General features: G+C 43.5%; 1 protein-coding gene across 1 annotated transcript in view; it reads left to right on the top strand.

Annotated features, from left to right (window-relative positions):
- LOC103771812 (serine/threonine-protein kinase TAO1-like) overlaps nucleotides 1-22,458 on the top strand; it is a 34,120-nt gene extending 11,662 nt beyond the window's left edge. Inside the window, 13 exon segments of the mRNA XM_008939128.1 lie at nucleotides 28-119; nucleotides 2,631-2,724; nucleotides 4,150-4,231; nucleotides 5,993-6,160; nucleotides 7,014-7,217; nucleotides 8,479-8,613; nucleotides 9,184-9,420; nucleotides 10,184-10,312; nucleotides 11,903-12,106; nucleotides 12,622-12,861; nucleotides 16,526-16,738; nucleotides 17,834-18,016; nucleotides 21,807-22,458. Of these exon segments, the coding sequence (XP_008937376.1) occupies nucleotides 28-119; nucleotides 2,631-2,724; nucleotides 4,150-4,231; nucleotides 5,993-6,160; nucleotides 7,014-7,217; nucleotides 8,479-8,613; nucleotides 9,184-9,420; nucleotides 10,184-10,312; nucleotides 11,903-12,106; nucleotides 12,622-12,861; nucleotides 16,526-16,738; nucleotides 17,834-18,016; nucleotides 21,807-22,268 (2,443 nt within the window). The 3' untranslated portion in view covers nucleotides 22,269-22,458.
- Nucleotides 22,459-22,886: the final 428 nt, after the last annotated feature.

Genomic DNA, 22,886 nt, shown 5'->3' with positions numbered 1-22,886 from the left:
TTTATGAGCATCAATTTCCTGTTTTAGGATGGCCCCAGAAGTGATTTTAGCCATGGATGAAGGGCAGTATGATGGCAAAGTAGATGTTTGGTCTCTTGGAATTACCTGTATTGAGTTAGGTAAGTTACTTTCTTCTGAAAAATTATAAAATTGGGTTGTATTAAATACCTAGAAGTTACTCAGCTGAATCACAGTGCAGAAGATCTATGATTCCTTCCTTGCCCTGGTTTTAGAGAAGAGAGCTAAATGTGCTCTCTAGAATTCTAAAACAAGTGCCAATTTGATGCTTATTGAACTGGTGTTACCATTACCTGAAGAAAAAGTTATATAGACAGAGAAAATAGCCAAACTATATCACTAAAGGTGTTCACATTCTGTGGAAGAGGCAGTTAACTTTTGAACTGAAAAACAACTGATTTGCTGAACAGCTTTAAAAATGGACCATTAAAAATATCATTATGAAAATATATTTGATTATATAAGTAGATATTGTTTGCATGAAATTTTAAGATGCATAAGTCCTGCAATAATAGAAGTTTTGGATAAGTGGACCACTTCAAAGCTATATTCAGTGTATGTTGTCGCTTGTGAATAGATGTCACAGGAAAATATTTTTTTTTAATTTAAGAAAAAAAATACAGAATAGTCCAGTTTTGAAGTGGTAAACAAACTCAGAAGAAATTACAGTATTGCCATTAGAACAGACTCTGTAAAGCAGAAGGACTGTTTAAAAGGACTGTGTTACTGTGGCATTCTATTTAAAATTAATATGTATTTTCTTGGAACAAAGCATACTGAAGCACAGCACTGTGCCCAGCATTAGGCAGGTTTTAGGCAGGCTCCAGCTCTCTAGAAGCATTTAGCTGTAAGTTTTTGTCAGGATGATGAGGTTCAGTGCTGCTTGTTGTACGTGAGGCTGTCCCACCATCCTTGTCAGATCTCATTGCTTGTACTCCAACCCAGCCTCAGTGGAGGAGCAGCCCGGGCAGCAAGAGCTCTCAGGAACATGCTAATCCATGTGAACTGCACAGTTTAGCTAAAAATGCTGCCTGGCATTCCAAACTGTCAACTTCATTTTCTTCTAGGACGTGAAGTAGATTCTTTCTTCAGAGCAGAAATTTTTTTGGTTGCCAATTTAAAGCAAGTTGAAGGGGTGTGACTGTCATGACAGAATCCTGCTCTGAGTGGAGTAAGGAGACTTGGCTGGCTGCAGTGCTCCAGGAATGCAGTGAGCTCATGGCCACCACACCCCCGGGTGCCTTCCTGCACGCTGAGTTTTTGCAATAAGAAGCGTTAGGCTTCGTCTATGGCTTCTAAGTGTGGTGGGAGGTGAGACTAGGTCAGAACAGTACAGCGTTGTAGGCTGGGTTGCTGTGATTATCTCATTTGTGTTGGTTTGAATAAGCATGGGAAGAAAGCAAAAAAATGGGTGTTGAGTAGTCTTCTCAAATTATCACTTAGTCTTAGAAATGGCCTCATTGAGGGCTCGGTTTTAGTTTCTTGAAGATTTCTATTTTATTCAGGTGAGTTAAGACAAAAAAAGCCAGGGAGAACAGGCAGTCAAAATATTTTAAGGGGTCAGTTAAAATAGTTGAATGGATAATCAGTCTGATCCCCGATAAAAGCAGCTAGTTACTGAAGAGATTAGAGAAGGCAAAGTGCCTACTTTACTTTAAGGAAAGGCTTACCTCTTCAAATTTACCTCTTCTGAGCTATTTGTAAGGCTTAGTCCATCCTGTAATAGCAATGCATGAACTCTGGTCTCTAATACATGAATTACTGCTATTATTCATCTCAAAATGGAAAAGCAGGGTAAGAAAACTGGCATTATTTTTACTTCATTTGTGTTTTTTTTTTCAGGAAGGAAAGTTTCTGTTGCATTTTCACTAGTGTAGGAACGTCCTCGTGGCCTGACTGGCTTCTCTGGAATGTTTATGGCAAGGCTGAGCTTTATAGGTTTACCCCATAAACATTCTGATGAAGCTTCAATTTTGTTGTTACAGTGAGATCATCTCCTTCCTCATTAAGCTTTCATGCTGTGTCAGTCTATAAGAGTAACACAAGCTTGAAAGAGAGAAGAGCCAAAGAGAATGCAACTCTCAAAATAGTATAAAGAGTTGGCCTGTAACTGACTTCCTGCCCATGTGCTTAGTCAGTTAAGTGTGATTTGATGGTTCTTATAACCAGCTTTTTCTTCATCACTGCTCTGCTGCTAGAATTAAATATTTGTTAGCTTTTTAGCAACTGTAGCTTAAAACAAAAAAAAGGGGGGTGGGGGGGACATGAAACCAGGAATGCTTAGTGGCTAAACATCAAGTATAGATCTTACTGTTAACCTACTCCTATTTTAGTCCATTGAAATGAGTCAGAGAACTCAACTATGATAAACCACGTAATTTAAAAGCCTGAGAGGACAAAGCATTTGATCTTCAAAGTCCTTTCATCTTCTGCAATGGTATAGGACATATGCCAACATATCTGTCTGATTGCAGGGTAGGGTTGGTTTGGGGTTCCACGTTCAGGCAACAGCGATTCTGCTGATGTGGTTTTCTTTTTAAAGGGATGTAAAGGAAAAGAGCAAAACGATGAGACTATCTCCCTGTATAAAACCTGTTTTGTTCTGTGTGCAGCGGAAAGGAAGCCTCCGTTGTTCAACATGAACGCAATGAGTGCCTTATACCACATAGCGCAGAATGAATCCCCTACACTACAGTCTAATGAATGGTGAGTAGTACTGAGGGAGGAATGTTGTAGGGAATTGCTGTAAATGGAGTGCTTTGTCATGCTGAGTTCTTGAAATGGCTGGATCCCTGTCGGGGAGGATGTGAGCTGGAAAGTTCTATATTAGGGTCGCTGTACACTTCATAGACAAAACTGACCTGTTGCTAAATACTCGGTTTAGACTCTTAGAATGTAGCAGAAACAGGACGTGCTGCTGGAAGAACGGGAGATACTGTAAAAAATTCAGTTTGAGTGTCAGTAAACCTTTGAAGCTTCTAGGCTAGCCAAAAATGTGGCTTTTAGGTTTTTTTAAACACAAACCACACTGAATTCTCAAATCTTGTTTGTTGAAGTGTTGCTTTGCAAAATGAAGACACCACTTTTGTGGCAAGTGTCTGTTGCATGAACTTCAGAAGAATAAAGCACAGTAGTCGCATTTTGTGCCTCCCAGCCTTGACAACTATCTTTTCAAACAGCAAACACAGTAAACTAATTTCAAAAGTTAAAAACTTCCTAATTACATTTTTCTAAGCCACAGTCCTAGGACTTTAAGAAATACATAGTGCCACATTTTTATAAATCTTTTACTACTTTTGAAATTTTCTGCTTGGGCTGTTTCACTCCCTGGTGCTTGACAAAACATTCAAATCATCATTTCGTGCATTTTTCTGACCAAACAAATGCAATAATTTAATTTACTGAAAGACTGCAGTAGCAAAAACCCCCATTGCATGATGGGAGTTGGGGAGTGGTGATGGGAGGGGAAGAAATAAAACTTGTACAACTGAAGTGCTGTTGTTTACTAGGTATAATCCTGCCCTTCTGAAAATTGTGTTCAGAGAAAGAAAGGGCAAAACACACAGTTTTAGCTTACGGAGGGAGAAATGTTACAAAACAAATCATGACTTTTAAGTGTTACTTGTGACAGATTGCACAATAGTGAGGAAGCTGTGTCTGAGGGGCCAAAGGCATTTTGGGAATTGTGTGTTAATACAGTTTGGAGATGAGACACCTTCACACAGAGGTGGAACGGGGCAGGGGCTCTGATTAGACCTTGAAGAGTTTGTGCAGTATAGAATTGAACGGGGTTGATGCTCACACTGAGTTATGTGGGTGTCTGCTTTTACACAGAACTTCCCTTCCTCTTGAGCTACCCTGTATTTTTGCATTCTTGGGCTGAAATATTTTGTCTGAAAGCTGAGTTTAAAGGGATCTACCTACTAATAGTAGTGGGCTTTGGCTTGACTGAGCATGTCAGAGGCTGTAGTATAAACTATTGGGGTCTGTGTGATTCCTTCCCACTCTTTCTGCTAGCAGTGCCCAAAATGTGAATGTTTTGATTCTTTAATGAACTTTGAAAATTAAACTGGGTAGTTAACAAAGATGTTTGGTTTTTTGTGCTTTATTTTTTTCCTTTCCTTGCCACAGGTCTGATTATTTTCGAAACTTCGTAGATTCTTGCCTCCAGAAAATTCCTCAAGACCGGCCTACATCAGAGGAGCTTCTGAAGGTTGGCTTGATCATCCTTCTTGTTTTCCATGTGATATTAAAACGAGTCCCTGCCTTAGGATGCTCTTCTCTCTCACTGACCATGCTAGGTTGCAGTTAACAATGCTCTCTCTGCCCATTATCCTGAGCCCCTTTTTGCTGAGGGTGCTGTGGAGCATACCCAACTGGGAGCCCAAGCTTTGCAGCCCCTATGCAATGCCTGGGGCAGTTGCCCAGCAGACTCTCCAAGCCAGCCTTGTTCTTATCATAAAAGGATGTCCCAGCAAATGACACTGGATGACCATGAACTGGTTGAGTTTCAGTTTCTTAAGATCAGTCTATCCTTCTAGTGATTTTAATTAATCCTGACAGAGCTGCCATGCATTAGTTAATAAATACCTTTTGTTACTTCCCTCTTTATTTTATGCTATATGTACCCTAAAGGCTTTTTATCCTCTCCTGTCACCTATGTGCTTTATATGTGGAACTGAAATTTGCTGTTCTAATAGTATCCCTTGGGGAAAGGGGGCAGAGGAAAGCAGGTTTTCTTCTCCATACTTTAACTTTACATGAATAAGCCTCAATTGTATGCAGGTTTTTTCCTGCTTTATTTCATAGGCTTTTTTAATTTCAGTTGTATTCCTGTGTGCTGCAGATACTTCCTTGCTTTACTCTGGAAAGAGAACCAATGTGGCAGAATGTTGCAAAAAGTTGATGTGTTCCTAAGTGAATGCAGCTCACAGAAGTTAGGTGTTAGAGCTGCTCTATTGTAACTGTGACTTTGATGGATTTCCTTGGAGGCATCAGCTGGCAATCAGAATTTTGCTAGCTTGTCATTCTCTTTACAGTGCTTGTGACATTATTTTTTGGGATCTTTATCCTGGCCATGTTTGTGCTAAACAGAGATTTTTCCAAAATTTTGCATTACTGGGAAATGGATTCTATTTATGAATGTTTTATCATCACCTTCTTGCATGTTTTTATGTAAAGGGTTCTGAGGACTTTTGCCTCTTCAAAAACTGCATTCAGAAATAAATGCAATTATCCAGGAGAGGTGTTGGTGTGGGTGTGTAGTCCTGCCATTTCAGAATTCTGCAGATTGGATTTATTTTGAGCAATGCACTGCAATTAAAGAGAACATTGATGGAAATTAAACGTTTGTGAATGTATTCCTTCCATATCTATAGTCTGAAACATCTGCATGCCACTTCACAGGGACAGGTAGGGAATGTGACATGTTGGAAATGGCAATGCAGTTCTCCTGAGCAACAAAATGAAACTAGCGGTGGTGTTAATAATGACTCATGCTTGCACAGCACATTTCATCTGGAGACTGCAAAAGCTGCTTCTGACACACACAGACAGCACTTGTCTTACCTATTGGCAAAATGTAGCCACCTTTGCAGTGAAATGCAGTGTTTCCAAAAGAAGAGCATAACATGGCTAACTCTTCTAGGGCTGGGCTTGAAGGTTTGCAGCCTATTTTATGACTCAGAGTTTAAACTGAGCCTGTTTTCATGGTATGTGAAATACCATTTCTGGTTTTGTTTTTTTTTTTTTTTCCTTCTTTGTTTTTTGATGGATGTCTCCCATCAGAAAGCAATCATTCTGAAATCTCTCTGGATTGTGAAGTCTAAAAATAGTGCCAGTGTAAGCTGGGGAAGTATTCTCCTCCTGCACAGGGAAGAGGGCTTACCAATCCAAACTAGAGCTCATAGTTGTACCCTCAAAGCATGTGCATTGAAGGCATAAGAGGTCACTCACCTATTTGCATGTTCTACAGCACATGTTTGTTCTTCGGGAGCGGCCCGAAACAGTGTTGATAGACTTGATTCAGAGAACAAAGGATGCAGTGAGAGAACTGGACAACCTGCAGTATCGTAAAATGAAGAAGCTCCTTTTCCAGGAGGCACACAATGGCCCTGCAGTCGAAACACAGGAGGAGGAGGAGGTGAGAGGAACTTCGGATTCATCACTGAACCAGAGAATGATGCTGTCATTTAAATAACCACAAGTCAGATATTGCTAAAACAAATGGAAGCTCCTGACACACCTGGCTATAAAGTCTGTCTTCCTCTCTGTGCTTGGAATAAAGCTGCCTCAAGGCACAAACAAGGACAAACAGGGTATATGCCTACTGCTGGCAAGAGGCAGTGCTGTGTGTTCATGCTTGACCAGTTAGCTTCCAGTTCTGTACCTCCTGGCTTTTTTTCCCCTGTTTGTAAGGCTTCATGAGGGCTTTTTCAGCAACACAGTTAACCTCTATTTTGACCAGATGTTCAGGGCACTTGACACTCTTTTAATTTTGTATGGAGAATATTGTTCTGAGTCCAAGACACAGAAATCTGTACTTTTTAAAAAAAAAAAAGTCGTCAAGGAAATTAATTTGTCTTTTTTTGGGTTGCATGCTGTAGTCACAGTGTGCAGAAATTGAGTCTGGATTGAGTTCCCTCGTATACGGAAAGGAACTGTGTGAGGTTCAGGGCCCCAGCTGAGCATTTAGATGTTGCTGGTGTCAGAGTAGTTTCTGGTGACTCGCTGTTGCTGGTAGATGATAGAGTTCAGCTTGTTAACAGGCTCACTGTTGAAAAGAGTCTGACATGAGCCAGTTAATCTTGACAAGGTTGATTCTTTCCCCAGCATCCCACAAGATAAATGTTTCATGGCAATGCCTGGAGGGTGGGAACTGCAACGACATGGCAGATAGATGCCTTTAGATAGGAATGGAATGAACATTTCATTTGGTAATGTCCATAGATACAGCTCTGCTGGATTGGATTTTCATAATAATTCCTTTCTCCTAGGAACAAGATCACGGTGTCGGCAGGACGGGAACGGTGAATAGTGTCGGAAGCAATCAGTCCATTCCTAGTATGTCTATCAGTGCCAGTAGCCAAAGCAGTAGTGTCAACAGTCTTCCAGATGCCTCGGATGATAAGAGCGAGCTGGATATGATGGAGGGGGACCACACCGTGATGTCAAATAGCTCTGTCATTCATTTAAAGCCGGTAAGCACTGGGCTGGAAGATGTCAAATGGGAGAGGATTTAGCTGGCACAATGACTAAAAGTTGAGAGCTTCCAATCCCAAGTCATTATCTACAGGTTCAAGTATTGTCCCCTGAATATAACAGTGTACACTGGAAACCTCAATTTTTATGTAAAATTTGTTTATTTTTGATGATTCATTAATAGTTATTTTAGTAATTGAATTGTTTCAAAAGCAGTTTGCTTTACCTTGAGGAGTTGGAATGGCAGGTTGTGACTATTTATTATTTTTTTAAATTGGATTTTATTTATGTGGATTATGTAGTGGATGCCCTTCATTTGTTAAGCATTGGTTCATGAGACAAAAGGATGTGATAGTTCCCCCTTTTTACCTCCTAGTCGGTGCATTTTTAAATACAGGACCCACAGTAGTAGCTGAAATCTGTTTCTGAAGCACCCAGCTTCCCAGCACTTGATTTGAATATTTGGTTAATGAACAAAGCTGCATGGAAAAAGAAACACAGCACTCTGGGCATGGCAAGCTGTGAAACTTCTTCCCCTGCTTTACCTCTGCATGATGAAGGGCAGACTGGGGAGCATTGCTCCCAACTGTGCTGCTCTCTCTCGCTGCAGAAGGGTTTTCACACCTCTTCTCAAAGCAGTAGCATTTTCCCAGCTAATGATAGGTGTGGTTCCAGTGTTTTGTTCTTTGCCCAGATATGCAGCAGACATGCAGGTATTTCCTCGGGGAGTTAATTAATGTATCATATCTAACTCCTAATGGCTGTATGATGAATGACAAACTCAAAATAAGAATGTGGAATACACCATGACAAATTTTAAAATTTGCTTTGAGGTATTTCTGTAGTGGGTGTAATGAAAATCTTCCTCTGTCTTTCAGGGTTACAGAGATGCTGTTTTCATCTTTCAGACTTGATATCATCTACTTCATAGCTTTTATGTTTTGTTGAAGTAAACTGTTCAACTTGGTTTCCAGTTTTCAATTTATCTTCCTTGTTTTCAGCTTTAATTAGTAATTTTCCTCTTAGTAATAAAAATGCACAATGAAATTCCAAAAGCAAAGACCCTAGATCAGAGCTCTTATTGCAGTAGATTCCTTCATCCAGTTTATTGGCAGGATGATCTTTCAGGGCTGATGAATGTAAAATAGTTTTTCTTCCTGTTTTTTCTCCCTTTTAGATGTCTTCTGAACCAGACCCAAAATAACAATCTTTAGTAACGCAGATTCTCTTTATTCTCTCCTGTTAATATTTGCTGATAAGGAGGAAGAAAACTATAGAGAGGAGTCAGATCCTCGAACAAGGGCATCAGAACCCCAGTCTCCTCCCCAAGTGTCTCGCCACAAGTCTCATTATCGGAACCGGGAGCACTTCGCTACTATACGCACAGCATCGCTGGTACGTTAGGGGGTTATTGTGGTGGAGTGTATAGGAGGGGATGCCTTTGAACACAGCTTGCTGAAACTACTTGGAGCTTTTAGGATTTCATCAGAATATGAGCTATCCTCGGTGACTGAGAGATTATCACTGAAATAGTTTCATGTAAGTGAATAAAAGCTTAAATGCGACACCTGGACAAATGTAATTTGTGTGAATTAGATATTTTCAAAAGCAATCTACTTATTAGAATGTAGGAAACCATTTATAATAAGCTGGCCTTTATTTTAATATGCTTATTATGTGTATTTGTGTGTGTATATCTGCATCCTCTTTGCAGTGGGCTAAAAAGACATTATTTAGTACCAGCTTAATAGCAATTGTACAGTTTTTCTACTGGAGCCCATGTGAGCTTATCTTCTACAGCAGAATTCAGTTTTTAATCTGTTCTGCTGCCATTAGGATGTGTGCTTTTCTTTACAACAGTATCATATTGCTTTACTGAATGGTGTTCTTTTGTGGTTTAAAGACTGCCAAAAAGCAGATTAGGAAATAGTAGCTTACTTTGGCCTGATGTGGTTATCTTCCTAGGTGACAAGGCAAATGCAGGAACATGAACAAGACTCTGAACTCCGAGAGCAGATGTCTGGCTATAAACGCATGAGACGGCAACACCAGAAGCAACTGATGGCGTTAGAGAATAAACTGAAGGCAGAGATGGACGAGCATCGCCTCAGGTTGGACAAAGATCTTGAAACACAGCGTAACAATTTCGCTGCAGAAATGGAAAAGCTGATTAAAAAGCACCAAGCAGCCATGGAAAAAGAGGTAGGAGGTTACAGTTAAGCAGACCGGTCTGTATTTGTTAATTACATTGAATTGTCCACTTCCCCTTGCTGATGAAGAGATGATATTGTAGTCTCTTACATGTCTGTTTTCAGGAACCAAGCAAATTGCTAATTAGAAAAAGGCTAATACATCACCTTCTTACACTAAGGGGTTTATGTAACTAGAGGAAAGGTACATTCTTCATCACAGTGCGTTGTACTGAATGTTGGTATACTGACCCCAGAAAAAGTACTCTAAGGGTGTTCCTTTCTTTTGCCATGTGTACGCTCTCAATAACTGACTGCCCTCAAGTGTTAGAGGCAGACAAGCCTGCAGAGAAATGTGCCAGCTACTCTTAAATGTTCACCATCTAGTTGCTTATGGATATGGGGGGTTTTGTGCTTTTAAATAATTTATAATGAAGCGGAGCCGCCTACAGCAGTTATTATTGATTCTGTGTTCATCTTGGATCTCTCAGTGGAGGGCTAAGGATACGGTTTATCATAAGGTGTTGACTTTGTTAGGCAAGGCTAGCTGAACAATAGGGCTGAGGGAATGAGGCACTGGAAAAGGACCTCCTGCTGGGGGCATTGATGGGGAGGGGGAAATGAGAGTGAGGGCAAGCTCCTGACACTCTCCCTCACTCGGAGTCACGGTGAGTATCATGGTGACTGTACCTTGAGTTCCCGCTCTTGGGGCTGTAATGGAACATCATCTGTAAGCCACTGGGACTCAGACTGATTTGCTGCTGGATTTGCTGTAGGCTAAAGTGATGGCCAATGAAGAAAAGAAGCTTCAACAGCATATTCAGTCCCAACAGAAAAAAGAATTAAACAGTTTCCTGGAGTCGCAGAAGAGAGAATATAAACTCCGTAAAGAGCAGCTGAAAGAGGTAATCCACCTGTAATGAGATATGTGGATATAGTACAATGTCCCGTACAGTGTGAGAGCAGTGAGCATTCAGAAATAAAGTGCCACTGTGCACAAGAGAGCTGTCACTGGATTGCAGCAACTGCTGCATTTCATGAGCAGACTTCTGTACGTGCTGTGTTTTTTTCATATCTTTGACCTTGGAGTAAGAGGGTTTATTTATATACTGGCACCTATATGTTTATCTTGTGAATGTATAAATTTCTTCAGTGTTTAATATTACTTTTTAGCCAGAAACATGTACATTTGGCAATTCTTATCAATGAAAACAAGTAGCTTAAGAAAGGTCATGAGCATTTTTCTCACAACTTTTTGCTGCAGATATTGACTATGCGCTGCAGCAGTTAGTGAGGTTTCTTATCACTTAAACAATATTTCTGTAGCAGCAGCAAGAAAACATTGCAGTAAAGATGACCTGCAGATCTTTTTCGAAGGAAAATATCTGTAAAACACCATTTAACTTTAATGGCAAAAGCTGTGTAATAGTTTAATACTCACTATATTGTAGTGAAAATCATGACCTTTGTGAAATGCAGAGGAATTGTATAATCCAATTTCCTTCTTTTTGTAGAGTGGCTGAAACTGTAAGCACTATAAATAATTATTTTGAAAGAATCATTTAGTGCTCAAACATCAGCTTGTGTGACGCAACTTTGGAACTTGCTCCAAAGGGGAGTATTCCCAAACATAGACATTTCCCAGGAGAAAAAAAGGCTGAAGAACAGCAGAGCCAAAAAAGATCTAACAAAAACTATAGTAGTGTGGGCTCTTCATAATAACATAGAATCTTTTTCTAAGTGGGCAGCAGATCAGAGCAGCAAGAAACACTGATGAAATACAGAGGAGTTCTGTCTCATTCTGAAGTTGAAATGCATCTGTATCACAAGTCTAGTTGCTCTGTGGGCATCTCTAGTGTGCAGTTTAAGCAAGCAGAGTCTTTTGCCAAAGATGCTTCAAGCTATGTATCGAATTTAATACAAATGTGGAAACTGTGGCCTTAAGTTTTACCTGTCAACTTCTTCATGTTGTTTTTGTAAGCTACATCATCTCAGTGAGTGGCTCTGCTTTGATGAGTTACTTAGAAAATGTAAGTTCTGATCAAGCAAGACACAAAAACTTTCTAATGTGCTTCATGTGATTGGAGTTTTGTTTGAAGAACAGGATGACAATGCTTCTCCTCTGCTCTCAGTCCTTTGGGAGCATGTCAAAACATGTCAGGCACTGTGGCAGGACCTCTTAAGTGTCTTTGCTTTCAGTGGCAAACCGTCATTTTTACATTTTGAGCTAATATATACGTCTGGAAACTGTGGACACAAATCACCATTTTGGCCAGTTAAAATGGCCAATGCAGTTTGCTCCACTGTGAATTGTCTCCTGGTTTTCCCTTAGATACATGATACGATGTGTTTTGCAGAGGCTGGGATGGTTCTGGCCATGAGAAGACAAGGTGGAACAGCTTTGAAATGTAGTTTATTGGGCAGGTCTGTCCAGTTGTTCAGGACCGAGTTGCTTAATGTGACTACCCCTCAATTAATTACCTTGCTGTTATCAGGAGCTGAATGAAAACCAGAGCACTCCAAAGAAGGAGAAGCAGGAGTGGCTCTCGAAGCAGAAGGAGAACATCCAGCATTTCCAGGCAGAGGAAGAAGCCAACCTACTGAGGCGTCAGAGGCAGTACTTGGAGCTGGAGTGTCGCCGCTTTAAGAGACGGATGCTCCTTGGTCGCCATAATCTGGAGCAGGACCTTGTCCGGGAGGTGAGAGAATAGGCAGAGATGAGACCTGGAACCACCTCTGTGAAATGCATCTCCCAGGAGCACCTGCAACCCAACTCCAATCTCACCAAAGTGTTAATTACCACATCGGAAGGGTTTTTTTGTGAAATCATGGTTTGGTGTGTTTTGCAACACCATCTGGTAATCCCTGTGGCGTTTAGGGGATCATGCAGAATCCAGTGATAGATTAGTGCCCTGTTGAGGAACAATTGTTAGATGCAAAAAGTCAGCAGACACAACAGTTACAGGCCCTTCCAGCAAATGTTTACTGTGAATCCTGTTGAGCATCTAGAACAGGAAGAACAAAAGTGAAATGAGGAAGGAAAAATTACCGGTCGTGGTGCTGTCTGCTTCTGATAAGACATAGAAACTCTGCTCTGTCCTCAAATGCCTTGGAAAGGGAGAAATGCCCATGTGAACAAAGTGAAATGCGATGTTGTGAGCGGAAATCCAAGTAAGTACAAAGGATCTAATAATTCCCTCTGTCCTTCTGTTAGGAGTTGAACAAAAGGCAGACACAGAAGGACCTGGAGCACGCCATGCTGCTGCGTCAGCACGAGTCCATGCAGGAGCTGGAGTTCCGCCATCTCAGCACCATCCAGAAGATGCGCTGCGAGCTGATCCGGCTCCAGCACCAGACCGAGCTCACCAACCAGCTGGAGTACAACAAGCGCCGGGAGCGGGAGCTGAGGCGTAAGCACGTCATGGAGGTCCGGCAGCAGCCCAAGAGCCTGAAGGTACTAAGTGGTGTAGGAGCTCTGGGCACGAGCTGCTGGTAGTGGTGGAAAAGTGGTACATGGCAGCTCGGTTCTCGTTGGCAGCGTATGCAGGTCCGAGGTGTTCTGAAGCTCATTAATTTGAAGAGGTGTCTCATTCTGTAGTGAATGCCTTTTAAAAAGTGCCGTATTTGTCAAGTGGTGTAATTGCCAGGGTGCAACTGCAGCCCTGCAAGCACCGTATGTATGAACCATAGCACTGGTGATTGTAGGCAGGCCACAGCAGCACTATTCTCTCATTTATTTGAAAAGCTCTTGTTCTCAGCAGTGTGCCTTCCTTTTTGTGGTACTTTAAAATATATTTAATCTTTATGGTGCCCTTTTTTCCCTATCTTCCTCCTACACCATTTTCTGAGCCTCTTCTCCCCCAGTATACAGGACTAAAATCTATTTTTCTGCCATGAAGCAGCTTCATTTATAAACAAACAAAAGATTTGTGTTGCTGCATGCACCAAAATGAGCTGCGCTATCAGTCTTGGCTAGTTCACCTTGTTATTGTTTTTCTGTTAAGGCTGGTATGCTAGCGAGTGCAGGGGGACAGAGGGACATAGCAGCCAGCTGCAGTGTCCTCAGGAAGCTCCTAGCGCTGACCTGAGCTGTGTGGTGCTCTCAGGGGTTTCTCATGTTACCCTTGGATCTGTGGTGGCTGACTAGAACTATTGGGCCTCTGTAATTGAGGCTTTTGGTGTTCTTACTGTAAGCCTTTGCTTCATCCAAAGTCCAGTGGCTTATTCTGAAGTGTCTGAGAAGGCAGTATGAGGCCTTTCAGGAAGCTGCCTGGTGCATTTCCTTTGAGGAGGCAGACTTCTCTCCACCCAGTGTTCAGCTCTGCCAGTAACAAGATGAGTGCATGGCATACTGAGCATGGGGTTTCTTTGTTGTTCTAGGTCTTTCCTCTCAATAATATTTCCTATCTGACTTAGTTTTCACCACCTGCAAGTTATCTTCTTACAGAGAAAATAACCAACTTGAAAGTAGAACTTTAGAAAAAAAAAAAAAATTACCTGATTCAATATTAGAATACTGTTAAATAGTGAAAACCTAGCTTGTGAGAACAAGGGACGATCTGATCGCAGTTGAGAATCTCCAAGGATATAGTATATAAATAGCTGATGACTTCACAGGGAAGCTGTGCTGCACTCTGAGCTGAAGAAAACTGAAGCAGCTGTATTAGGTTGATCCTTCTGAGATTAGCATGAATGAGTTCTGCCTTCCCAAGGTGATGTGGTGCAAACACAGTGGGCAGCGCGTCCATCCTCGTTCCCTGGCCAGCGGGGGGGAGGGGCAGCAGGATCAGCAGGCTTTTGGGGCTGCAGGGGCTTGGCTGCCTTCTCATCTCACCTCTGCAGACTCTTCAGCCCCTTCCCTTTTCCAGGGAGGGCAGGGCTGGGGCGTTTGGCGGGGAGCATGGAAAGCTTGCGCTTTGCTTTGCGTGGCTGTTGTGCGATTAGCGAAGGATTTCAGGCTTGAGCTGTCAATCCAGCACCTTTGCGTACACACAGTGCTAATAATGCAGCCTGCTGGACAGCCGTTGGGTTTGAGTACAATCCCCTATTTATCAAAACTGTTCCCTGGTATTAATTCTTCTCTTGCTTCTGACTAATGCAGGCAAGTATTCTTAATTGAATTGATAATTTGACTATTTGTTCAATTTCTCTCTCCAACAACGTTTTCCCTCGAGGGCACGTGTTTCAGGCTTTGCCTTTGTCATTTAGTGAGGTCCTTTGTCCTGGAAGCAGGTTTTTTAACGGTCAGTGTCTGGTGCCACTATTACAGCACCAGAAGGACCGATAACTCCAGTTGGACCTTCAATGAAAACTGCTCTGTTATTATTTCAAGTGTGTTAATTGTGATGCAAATACCCTCTTGCTGGTATTTCACAATACTAGGTCAGAATGATCTTGTCAGGAGTCTGACTGGAAATCTTACCCCTCCCTTCTGTTTCCTGTTGTTAAAGCCTTTGGATTGGAAGCCTGTAAACAGAGTCTGGTGCCCAAGTAAGACTTCACAGAAAGTGAGAACAAAATAGTTTGCTAGTGACCAGGTCCCTGACAGGAATGTGTAACCTGCTGACACTGCCCTTAAGGGCAGGGAGGAACAACCATAAAGGCTTCCTGGAGGGAAATAACTTGCTGTGAATTTAGAAAGGGTAAAAGTGGTGTACTCCTCTCCATGATACATAGTTTAGTTTGAATGAAACCCATCTTTGTCCTGTTTTCTGCATCAGGATAGCAAAGTGGAGTCATTGTTTTGTGCAGCAAAGCATGCTGATGTCTAAACGGGGCTGGATATATTGTGTGGTCCCTCTGCATCTTTCTAGGTAGCTACAAGTGCTGTGCTTATCACCTACCCTGCTGAGCCTTGAGTTAGTGCCAGGAGCAGGCAGTAGAGGAGCTGACAGGAGACATGTGCATGTATCTGCCTTGCTGGTTCAGATCCCAGAGCTCTTCCAGCTTATTCCAGGGACAGGAACCTGGCCCTGTGCTCTGTTCCTGCCCCTAGTGCTTCGCAATTTGACTGTGGTGGCTGACGGGGGGAATGACCCAGAGCATGTGCTGACTGCCCTGATCTGGGGGGTTTAGGCATTTGGTTTGTTGTGTTTTTTCTTACCATGAAGAACTTGGCTGTCTGTCAGTTAACCAGCATTGCTCATCACTGGTGGATTTTGCTTAGTTAGAAGTATCCCTGCCAGCCTTCCTGCAGAAAGATACAGAGTACTACAGAACACCTTCCTTTGCAGGGTCTTAAAGACCTTAGTAGATGTTATTCCCCAAGAGCTGCTCTGGCAGCAGGTAAAAGGGAAAAAACTCATTTCCTCAAGGTCATAGAGCAAAGTCAGGTCCAGACACTGTTTCCAGGACTGATGTCTCCCAGCCCTGTGTATAATCACAGAAGTTCTGTCTCCAAACAATACAGAGATCCTAGCAAGTGCAAAGAGAGAACTCAAATCTCCAGTAAGCCTCTGTCGGGACTGGGGAATTGTTTTGTTTGCCAGACTAGCACAATGCTGATGTTGCTTGTCACGTACATCTTCAAGCAACTCATCTTTCCCAGGCATTTTTTTAGTATCTTTATGAAAACCAGGCTCTTGATATCAAGGGATAGAATACATCCTATCTTCATCAAACCCTCAGTGGAAAAAGTGTTGCTCTTTTTCCCTGTCCCTTCCCATGCACCAGATCTGCTTCTTTTCATAACATTAAGTTCTGTTCATATGTATGTGCCATACAAGCACAGTCATGCGTAAGTATGGCTTTTGGTGCTAATAAATATTAGTCCTGTCCCTCAAGAACTTTTCTTGAAAAGCAACACCCAGGACTGGATCCAGTCCAGTGACAAATGTGAGGCTCTTTGTGTAGAGACAGCTGTATTTAGGCTGGAGCTTTGTTATAAAAGTGTCTGTATCGTAATTGTTTTGCACAGTGGCAGTGTCAAAGCAGCTGCAGCAATAGTCATTGCCTCTTGTGTATTTTGCTTCCCTCCTTGCACTGTAGATGTTAATATACATTTGCAGATTCTTGAACTCATATCCTTAATGTAATCCCAAATATCCATTTGAATGGATATTTCTCCCATCTGAAACATGCTGGTTTTTTCTTTGTTTGTGTCCCCTCCATCTTTCCAGTCAAAAGAACTACAGATAAAGAAGCAGTTTCAGGATACATGCAAGATCCAAACCAGACAGTACAAAGCACTGAGAAACCATCTGCTGGAGACCACGCCAAAGAGTGAACATAAAGCTGTCCTCAAACGGCTCAAGGAGGAGCAGACCCGGAAGCTGGCTATCCTGGCTGAGCAGTATGATCACAGCATTAATGAAATGCTCTCTACACAAGCTGTGAGTCGCCTCTGAGGGACCCAGAGTTCCTCAGCCAAATAGGGATGTTTGCATTTTAACCGATCTGTATCCTGACAGCAGGCTGGCTGCTTCCTTGCTACACGTGCCATACCCTGCACAGGCATTCCTCTGTATTTAAAAAGCAGCTTTCAAACATGGAGGAAGGAGGTGTTACCCCCTGTAGGAAGGTGGAAGTTGAAGCTGCTGTTGCAGAGATGCAAAGTGATGCATCTGTGTGGCCAGAGGACTGCTTTTGCATGAAGTTTGACAGCATAAACGTCCTTGCTAGAGCACTGCCATGTAACATGCAGCTTGCTGTCTTAAGTCATTTAGGCTTTGATTTGTCAATGATACCAACCAAAGCATGTCCCACCAGTGGAGGGTGCTCATTGAGTCATGGAGGAGTCCAGAGTTTTGACAGTAAATCTGCAATAATGGTAAAAGTGTTGTGAAAGTTGTGTGATTCCTTCTTTAAGAGACTCCTTCTTTAAGCAATGACCACATGAGCAATGCTTTGAGTCCTTGCTACAACTGAATGTGCAGTTTCCTTCACATTTCTTGTGTATGGCATCCTGCTCACATCACTCTGTACAAATTTGACATGGTGAGGCAGGGTAACTGGCTTAATTTATGTATGGGAAGGTTAAAAGTTCAGTATCATATTGCTTTTAGGCTTATGTCATTATATTCTTTTGCCTGAAACCCTGCATTGGCAGGGATGTGGATTTAAGTCTCCTGCGTGTACAGGTAATTGGCTAATCCAGTTGAACAGAGCCAGAAATCTTCTCTTTGCCTGTAGTGAAAGGGGAGCTGTGGATGTTGGCACCTCCAGCAGTCTGGTCTCTGCAATATGGATTGTGGCTCCTGAGGCGCCACTGCTCATCAGCACCACTTGGATCAGTGCTGGGGGCTCACTGTCACCAGTCTTTGTCACTGTGGGTCCTCTGTTCAGTGAAACGAAGTACAATAGAGACCAATTGTATCGCTAAGAAAACAAAGTCCCATCCCATTCTCTCCCCCTCCCTGCAGTCCTCCCCCGGAGTGTCATGAGTGGTTACCCCATAGTGAAACGTCTCTATTGTCTGTCTTTACCAGCTGCGTTTGGATGAAGCACAGGAAGCAGAGTGCCAGGTTTTGAAGATGCAGCTGCAGCAAGAATTGGAGCTGCTGAATGCATATCAGAGTAAAATCAAGATGCAGGCAGAAGCCCAGCATGATCGGGAGCTGCGTGATCTTGAACAGAGGGTATCCCTCCGTCGGGCCCTCCTTGAGCAGAAGGTAAACTGGGCACACAGACATCATTAGCACGCTCCGTATTTCAGATCTTGTGCTGTACTGACAACAGAGAGAGAAATTGCTTTTACCTTGCTGTATATAGTCACACAGACTGGGTATTTGCCTTTCTGGGATGATAGCTCAGTGACACACAGGCTAAACTTTCTGCCAGCTCAGCTGTCCTATGTGAGCAGCTTCTGGCTGGGATAGAGCTGCTTGGAGAGTGCCAGAGGGAGTCATGCCTCTCTGGGCAGAAGGGAAAGTGAACTGTTCTTTCTGTCTCTGAGCTGCAGATTAGCTTCCCCAGCTCATTGGAGGACAGACAATAACAACCTAATATTAGGGGAGGGGCTTTTGGAATTTGCATAATATCAGTAGTAGGTATCTTTGGGGAGGGGGAAAAATGGTAAAATGTAATAGAGACCCTGTGTTTTATAGTAATATAATTTTACTGCAGATCTGTTCCATTTGTCAGTCTGGAGAGCAGGCTGCCCATTTCCCTATGAAAATTATGCTTGTTCTGAAGCAAACTGAAGTAGCCAGACCCATGGGCATGGGGTGGCTGCTGCTCCCTGGATTTCAGCTTGTACTTGGCTGTGTGTGTGAAGGTGCTCCTTGCTGAAGTATGTTTTTCTGCGCAGTGCTGGACACTGGGGTGTATAGAAGTGTGACTAGCCAGGGAAGGGTAACACCAGTCAGCTGAAGGACATACACAATCCACCTTCCTCCTGCAAATGTTTTCCTCTTTGATTTGCCCTGTGGGTGCCAGCCATCACCAGTCACACAACAGCCCCTAACTTCACTGACTGGCAATGATTTTATTAGAGCAATTACTCTGTGGCCTCGAGGTTCTTTACACTTAACTTCTCCCAGAGGCTAACAGATGGATGCTGGGCTGATGGAGGGCCCTCCTCAGGATAAAACTGCTCCACCTCACGGTGAGCCAAGGAAGCAACTCCGAGAAGACAGCACAGTCCTGTTGTGCTTCAGTCTCCTGCAAGTAGACATAAATCTCTGGAAGGAACTGAATTTGTGAAAAAATAGTTCCCTTGTAGTGCTCACATGTGCCAAAGTTGTTTTTAGACCACATCACTAGTTATTTTGCTCTCATCCAGAAGAGAACAGCTCTCAGCACAGCCCTGTGTTTGAGTATAATTATGCTGGGTGTGCATTGCCCTCTGGTGGCATCATCTGCCGAGATCTCTGGAAAAAAGTGAGCCTGCTAGTGGTCTTTGCTTCTTGTTTGTGGCAGCACCATGTATTACACTGCACATAGTGTTATCTTAAACGTTGAAGTGAGTCTGGTGCCTTGAGGCAACACACATCAACCAGTAGTAATGTTGTGTAAGTCTCTCGTTGTGGACCAGGATTGAAGTCTCTGTGCATAGAAAACCCCTACGAAGCATTTGGCATCAGTAACGGTGATAGGAATTTTAGTGATGTTACTTCAGAGAGAGGAAAAAAAGGATAAAAATAAGACCTAACTTAATCTTTTGTGTGTATGTCCCTGTGTTGCCTCAGAATAGCAGAAAATTGGATGGCGCTTCAACTTCCATAGGTTTGTTTGCAATGCAAGTCCTAACAGGGTCCATAGGTTTATTTAGCAAGTCCTAGCACTTTGCAAGTCACAAAGTCATGGACCAACAATGAGAGATGACTTTTTCTTGGTGGGGTTACAGGCACACAGTGGTAGCTAGAGGGAAAACGTGTGGGCACAAAGGTAGATGTATCCTTCCTGTGCAAGGATATGTTTTGGGAGGAGAGGTGTTGCTCTGTTTTTGTAAGAATTAGAGTTGTGAGTGTTGTGGTGTAGGTCGCTCAGCGATGTCACCTGGTGTTTGCTTGCATGGGCTAAGTGAAACTGGCAGCCAGAGAAGCAGCAGGTACGTGTGCAAGATGGATGGTGGAATTTATGTGCACAAATATATACGTAGCCTGTGGCAAAGTCAGTCCCTGATGTTCAGTAATAAACCAGATTCCAGAAGTTAGTGTGTGCAAAGGACTCTGCCTCCTTCTCAGCACAGTGCTCTTTATTTTTGCTGGTGCCCATCACCATGGTAACTCAGCAGAGCATACATGTCTGACTTAGGCTGGGGGGGAACAGCCAGCCCCACGGACACACAGCTTTAAGTGCCAGTGACTGAGGTGCTGTACAAGCCGTACCCTGATGCTGTCTTGTTGAGTTGCACCAGTAATGAGCACGTCCCAAGAGTGTCTTTAAAAGACTTCAGATTTACTCATTTCCTTCCCACATGCCTCCAACACTTCATCTTCAGAATCCTGCATCTTGAGGCCGTTTCTCAGTGGTGTCACTTTGAAGCTGTGTGCCAGGAGTGCCTCTCTGAAGTTCAGCTGCATTAAGTCCTGTGCGTTACCGCGAGCGCTGGACGTGCTGAGGACATTGCAAAAGGAGGATTCAGCTTAGGTGGCAGGGCTGGAAAAAACAAATGGAGCATTTTAAAGAGCTAACGTTAGAGAAGGCATCTTCTTCCTCTTCTGCCTTTTCTGAGGCAGCTGACCACTGCGTGGCTTCCAGCAGGAGTGAGCGAGGCTCTCGGGGAGAGAGTCTGTGTCATGCACCTAGTGCTCACAGACAGGCAAGTGGATAAGTCTCTGAAAGCCCCAAATGGCTCATGCAGGAGGTGAGTCACGCTGGAGCAGATTGCTTCCTAAATTCCAGATGAAATCACTTTGCATACTCCCCGACTAAGGCAAGAGAGTGCTTAGAAGCACAACGCTCTGCCCAGGACCTCCAGCACAGACCGAGATAACACCTCTTGGCCACGTTGCTGCTGACAGCAGGGGAGATGCCAGTTAGCTATGCTAAAAGTCTTGGCTGCTGCTTTTTACCCATTTGGCCTTTTCCACCGAGGTCAAAAGTAGCTTTTTGAGTGCTGGCAAGAAGATAATGGAGTGATTCTTTGGTTCTTCACCTGACTGCAAAGATGTCAATAAGAAAGGTGTTCATCCCTGTCTAAGGGGTGTCCAGAGCCCATAGCCCTGTGCTCTGTACTTAGAGAGCTGCTCCCAGTGCCCATACCAAAGTACTGTTGGAAACCGATTTGGAACAGGGTTACATGGGAATAAATTGGAGTTGCTAGCTTGCATGTCATCTAGCTAACAATCTGCCATGCAACTCAAACATCCCTGCCTACTTTCTTCAGCCACACACCCTGGAGAAAGTGTTAGGGTAATGAAACATGAGAAACCAAATTAGGAAAGGGGCAGATAGGAGGTGATAGGCATGAGCTAAAAAACCTGGCCAGTGAACAATAGAGAGGAAACCAAATGTGGACTTGTACGTTGATTCCTGGTGAAAATAGCAGTTGTCATCACCAGATTCAGCTGCAGGTCATGTTAAGCTGTGTTGGCAGGTATCTGTATAGGCACTGTGCTTGGTGGTATCTGAAGGTGCTTTCCTTCAGAACAGCAGGTTCACATGGAAGCTGTAGATTTTTCTGCATCTTAAGAGGTCAACCTATGCCAGGGTGTTAGTATTGCTGCAGACTGTGGATTTGCATCCTTAAAACTTCTGTATTCACCAGGGAGCAGAGACCAAGACCCTCCAACTGGTGTTCACCATGCTTTGGTGTGTGTGAGTCTACAGGACTTCTCCTTTGGCATTCAGAACAGATTGTGTGTTCCGTGAACATCTGCTTTAGACCCAGGCTCCTGTAGAAACATGGGGAGAAGGTTCATCCTCAGCTTGCTGTTACAAGCCCTTGAGAGGCTTGAGGCCACGCCCGTGGAGGAATCCTTGTCACTACAGACTCTCTTCTTTTTTCCTTCCTAGATTGAGGAGGAGATGCTGGCGTTGCAGAACGAGCGTACCGAGCGGATACGAAGCCTGCTGGAGCGCCAAGCTCGCGAGATCGAAGCCTTTGACTCAGAAAGCATGAGGCTAGGTTTTAGTAACATGGTTCTCTCTAATCTCTCCCCCGAGGCGTTCAGCCACAGCTACCCGGGAGCTTCTGGCTGGTCCCACAATCCTACTGGGGGTGCAGGACCTCACTGGGGTCATCCCATGGGTGGCCCACCGCAAGCTTGGGGCCATCCAATGCAAGGTGGACCCCAGCCATGGGGTCACCCCTCGGGGCCCATGCAGGGGGTACCTCGAAGTAGTGCTATAGGGGTCCGCAACAGCCCCCAGGCTCTGAGGCGGACAGCTTCTGGGGGACGGACGGAACAGGGCATGAGCAGGAGCACAAGTGTTACTTCACAAATATCCAATGGTTCACACATGTCTTATACATAACTTAAACAATAACTGAGGGTGGCAATTCCACTGGAGCTGTCTGCCAACAGAAACTGCCTACAGACACCAGCCCAGCAGCCTCCTCAGTGCGGTGCTGACGTGTGGAAGCTGGGTGCACATGGAATATTGTATTCATTTTGTAAAGCATTACGTTTTGTGTTTACTAACTGGGATGTCATAGTATTTGGCTGCAGGGGTTGGGGGGGAGGGATGGTTTTCTGTTTTGTTTTCTTTTTTTTTGTTTTGTTGTTGGTTTGTTTTTTTTTTTTTTTACTTTTCGGAGGGGTCTTGGGAGGGCGTCTGAGAAATATATGCAATTAGTCAGAAGAGTTGGCTGGTGGTCGTCACACTGACAGGACAGAAGGGCCTCAGACTGCCCTCGTCACACCATCCGTAGGAAGTCTGAGGGAGATTGGAGACCTCCTCCCATGTCCATGAATTTCGAACCGTCACCCTGCAAAAACCAGGCGAGCTGCCTTTAAACCACCATCCAGGGGAGGAACAGCTGGATCTTCTGTTCCATTTTTATTTGTCATTAAATTGGATACATTTCTAGGGTATTGCCTCTGCCAAGAGGCTTTTTCAAAGACTTATAGGTGGGGAAGAAGGGTGAGAAGA

This window comes from Merops nubicus, unplaced genomic scaffold (assembly GCF_000691845.1).
Source record: "Merops nubicus isolate BGI_N331 unplaced genomic scaffold, ASM69184v1 scaffold7714, whole genome shotgun sequence".
Taxonomy (NCBI): Eukaryota; Metazoa; Chordata; class Aves; order Coraciiformes; family Meropidae; genus Merops; species Merops nubicus.
The sequence above is the reverse complement of the archived record's forward strand: the minus strand, read 5'-3'. Positions and strand labels throughout refer to the sequence as shown.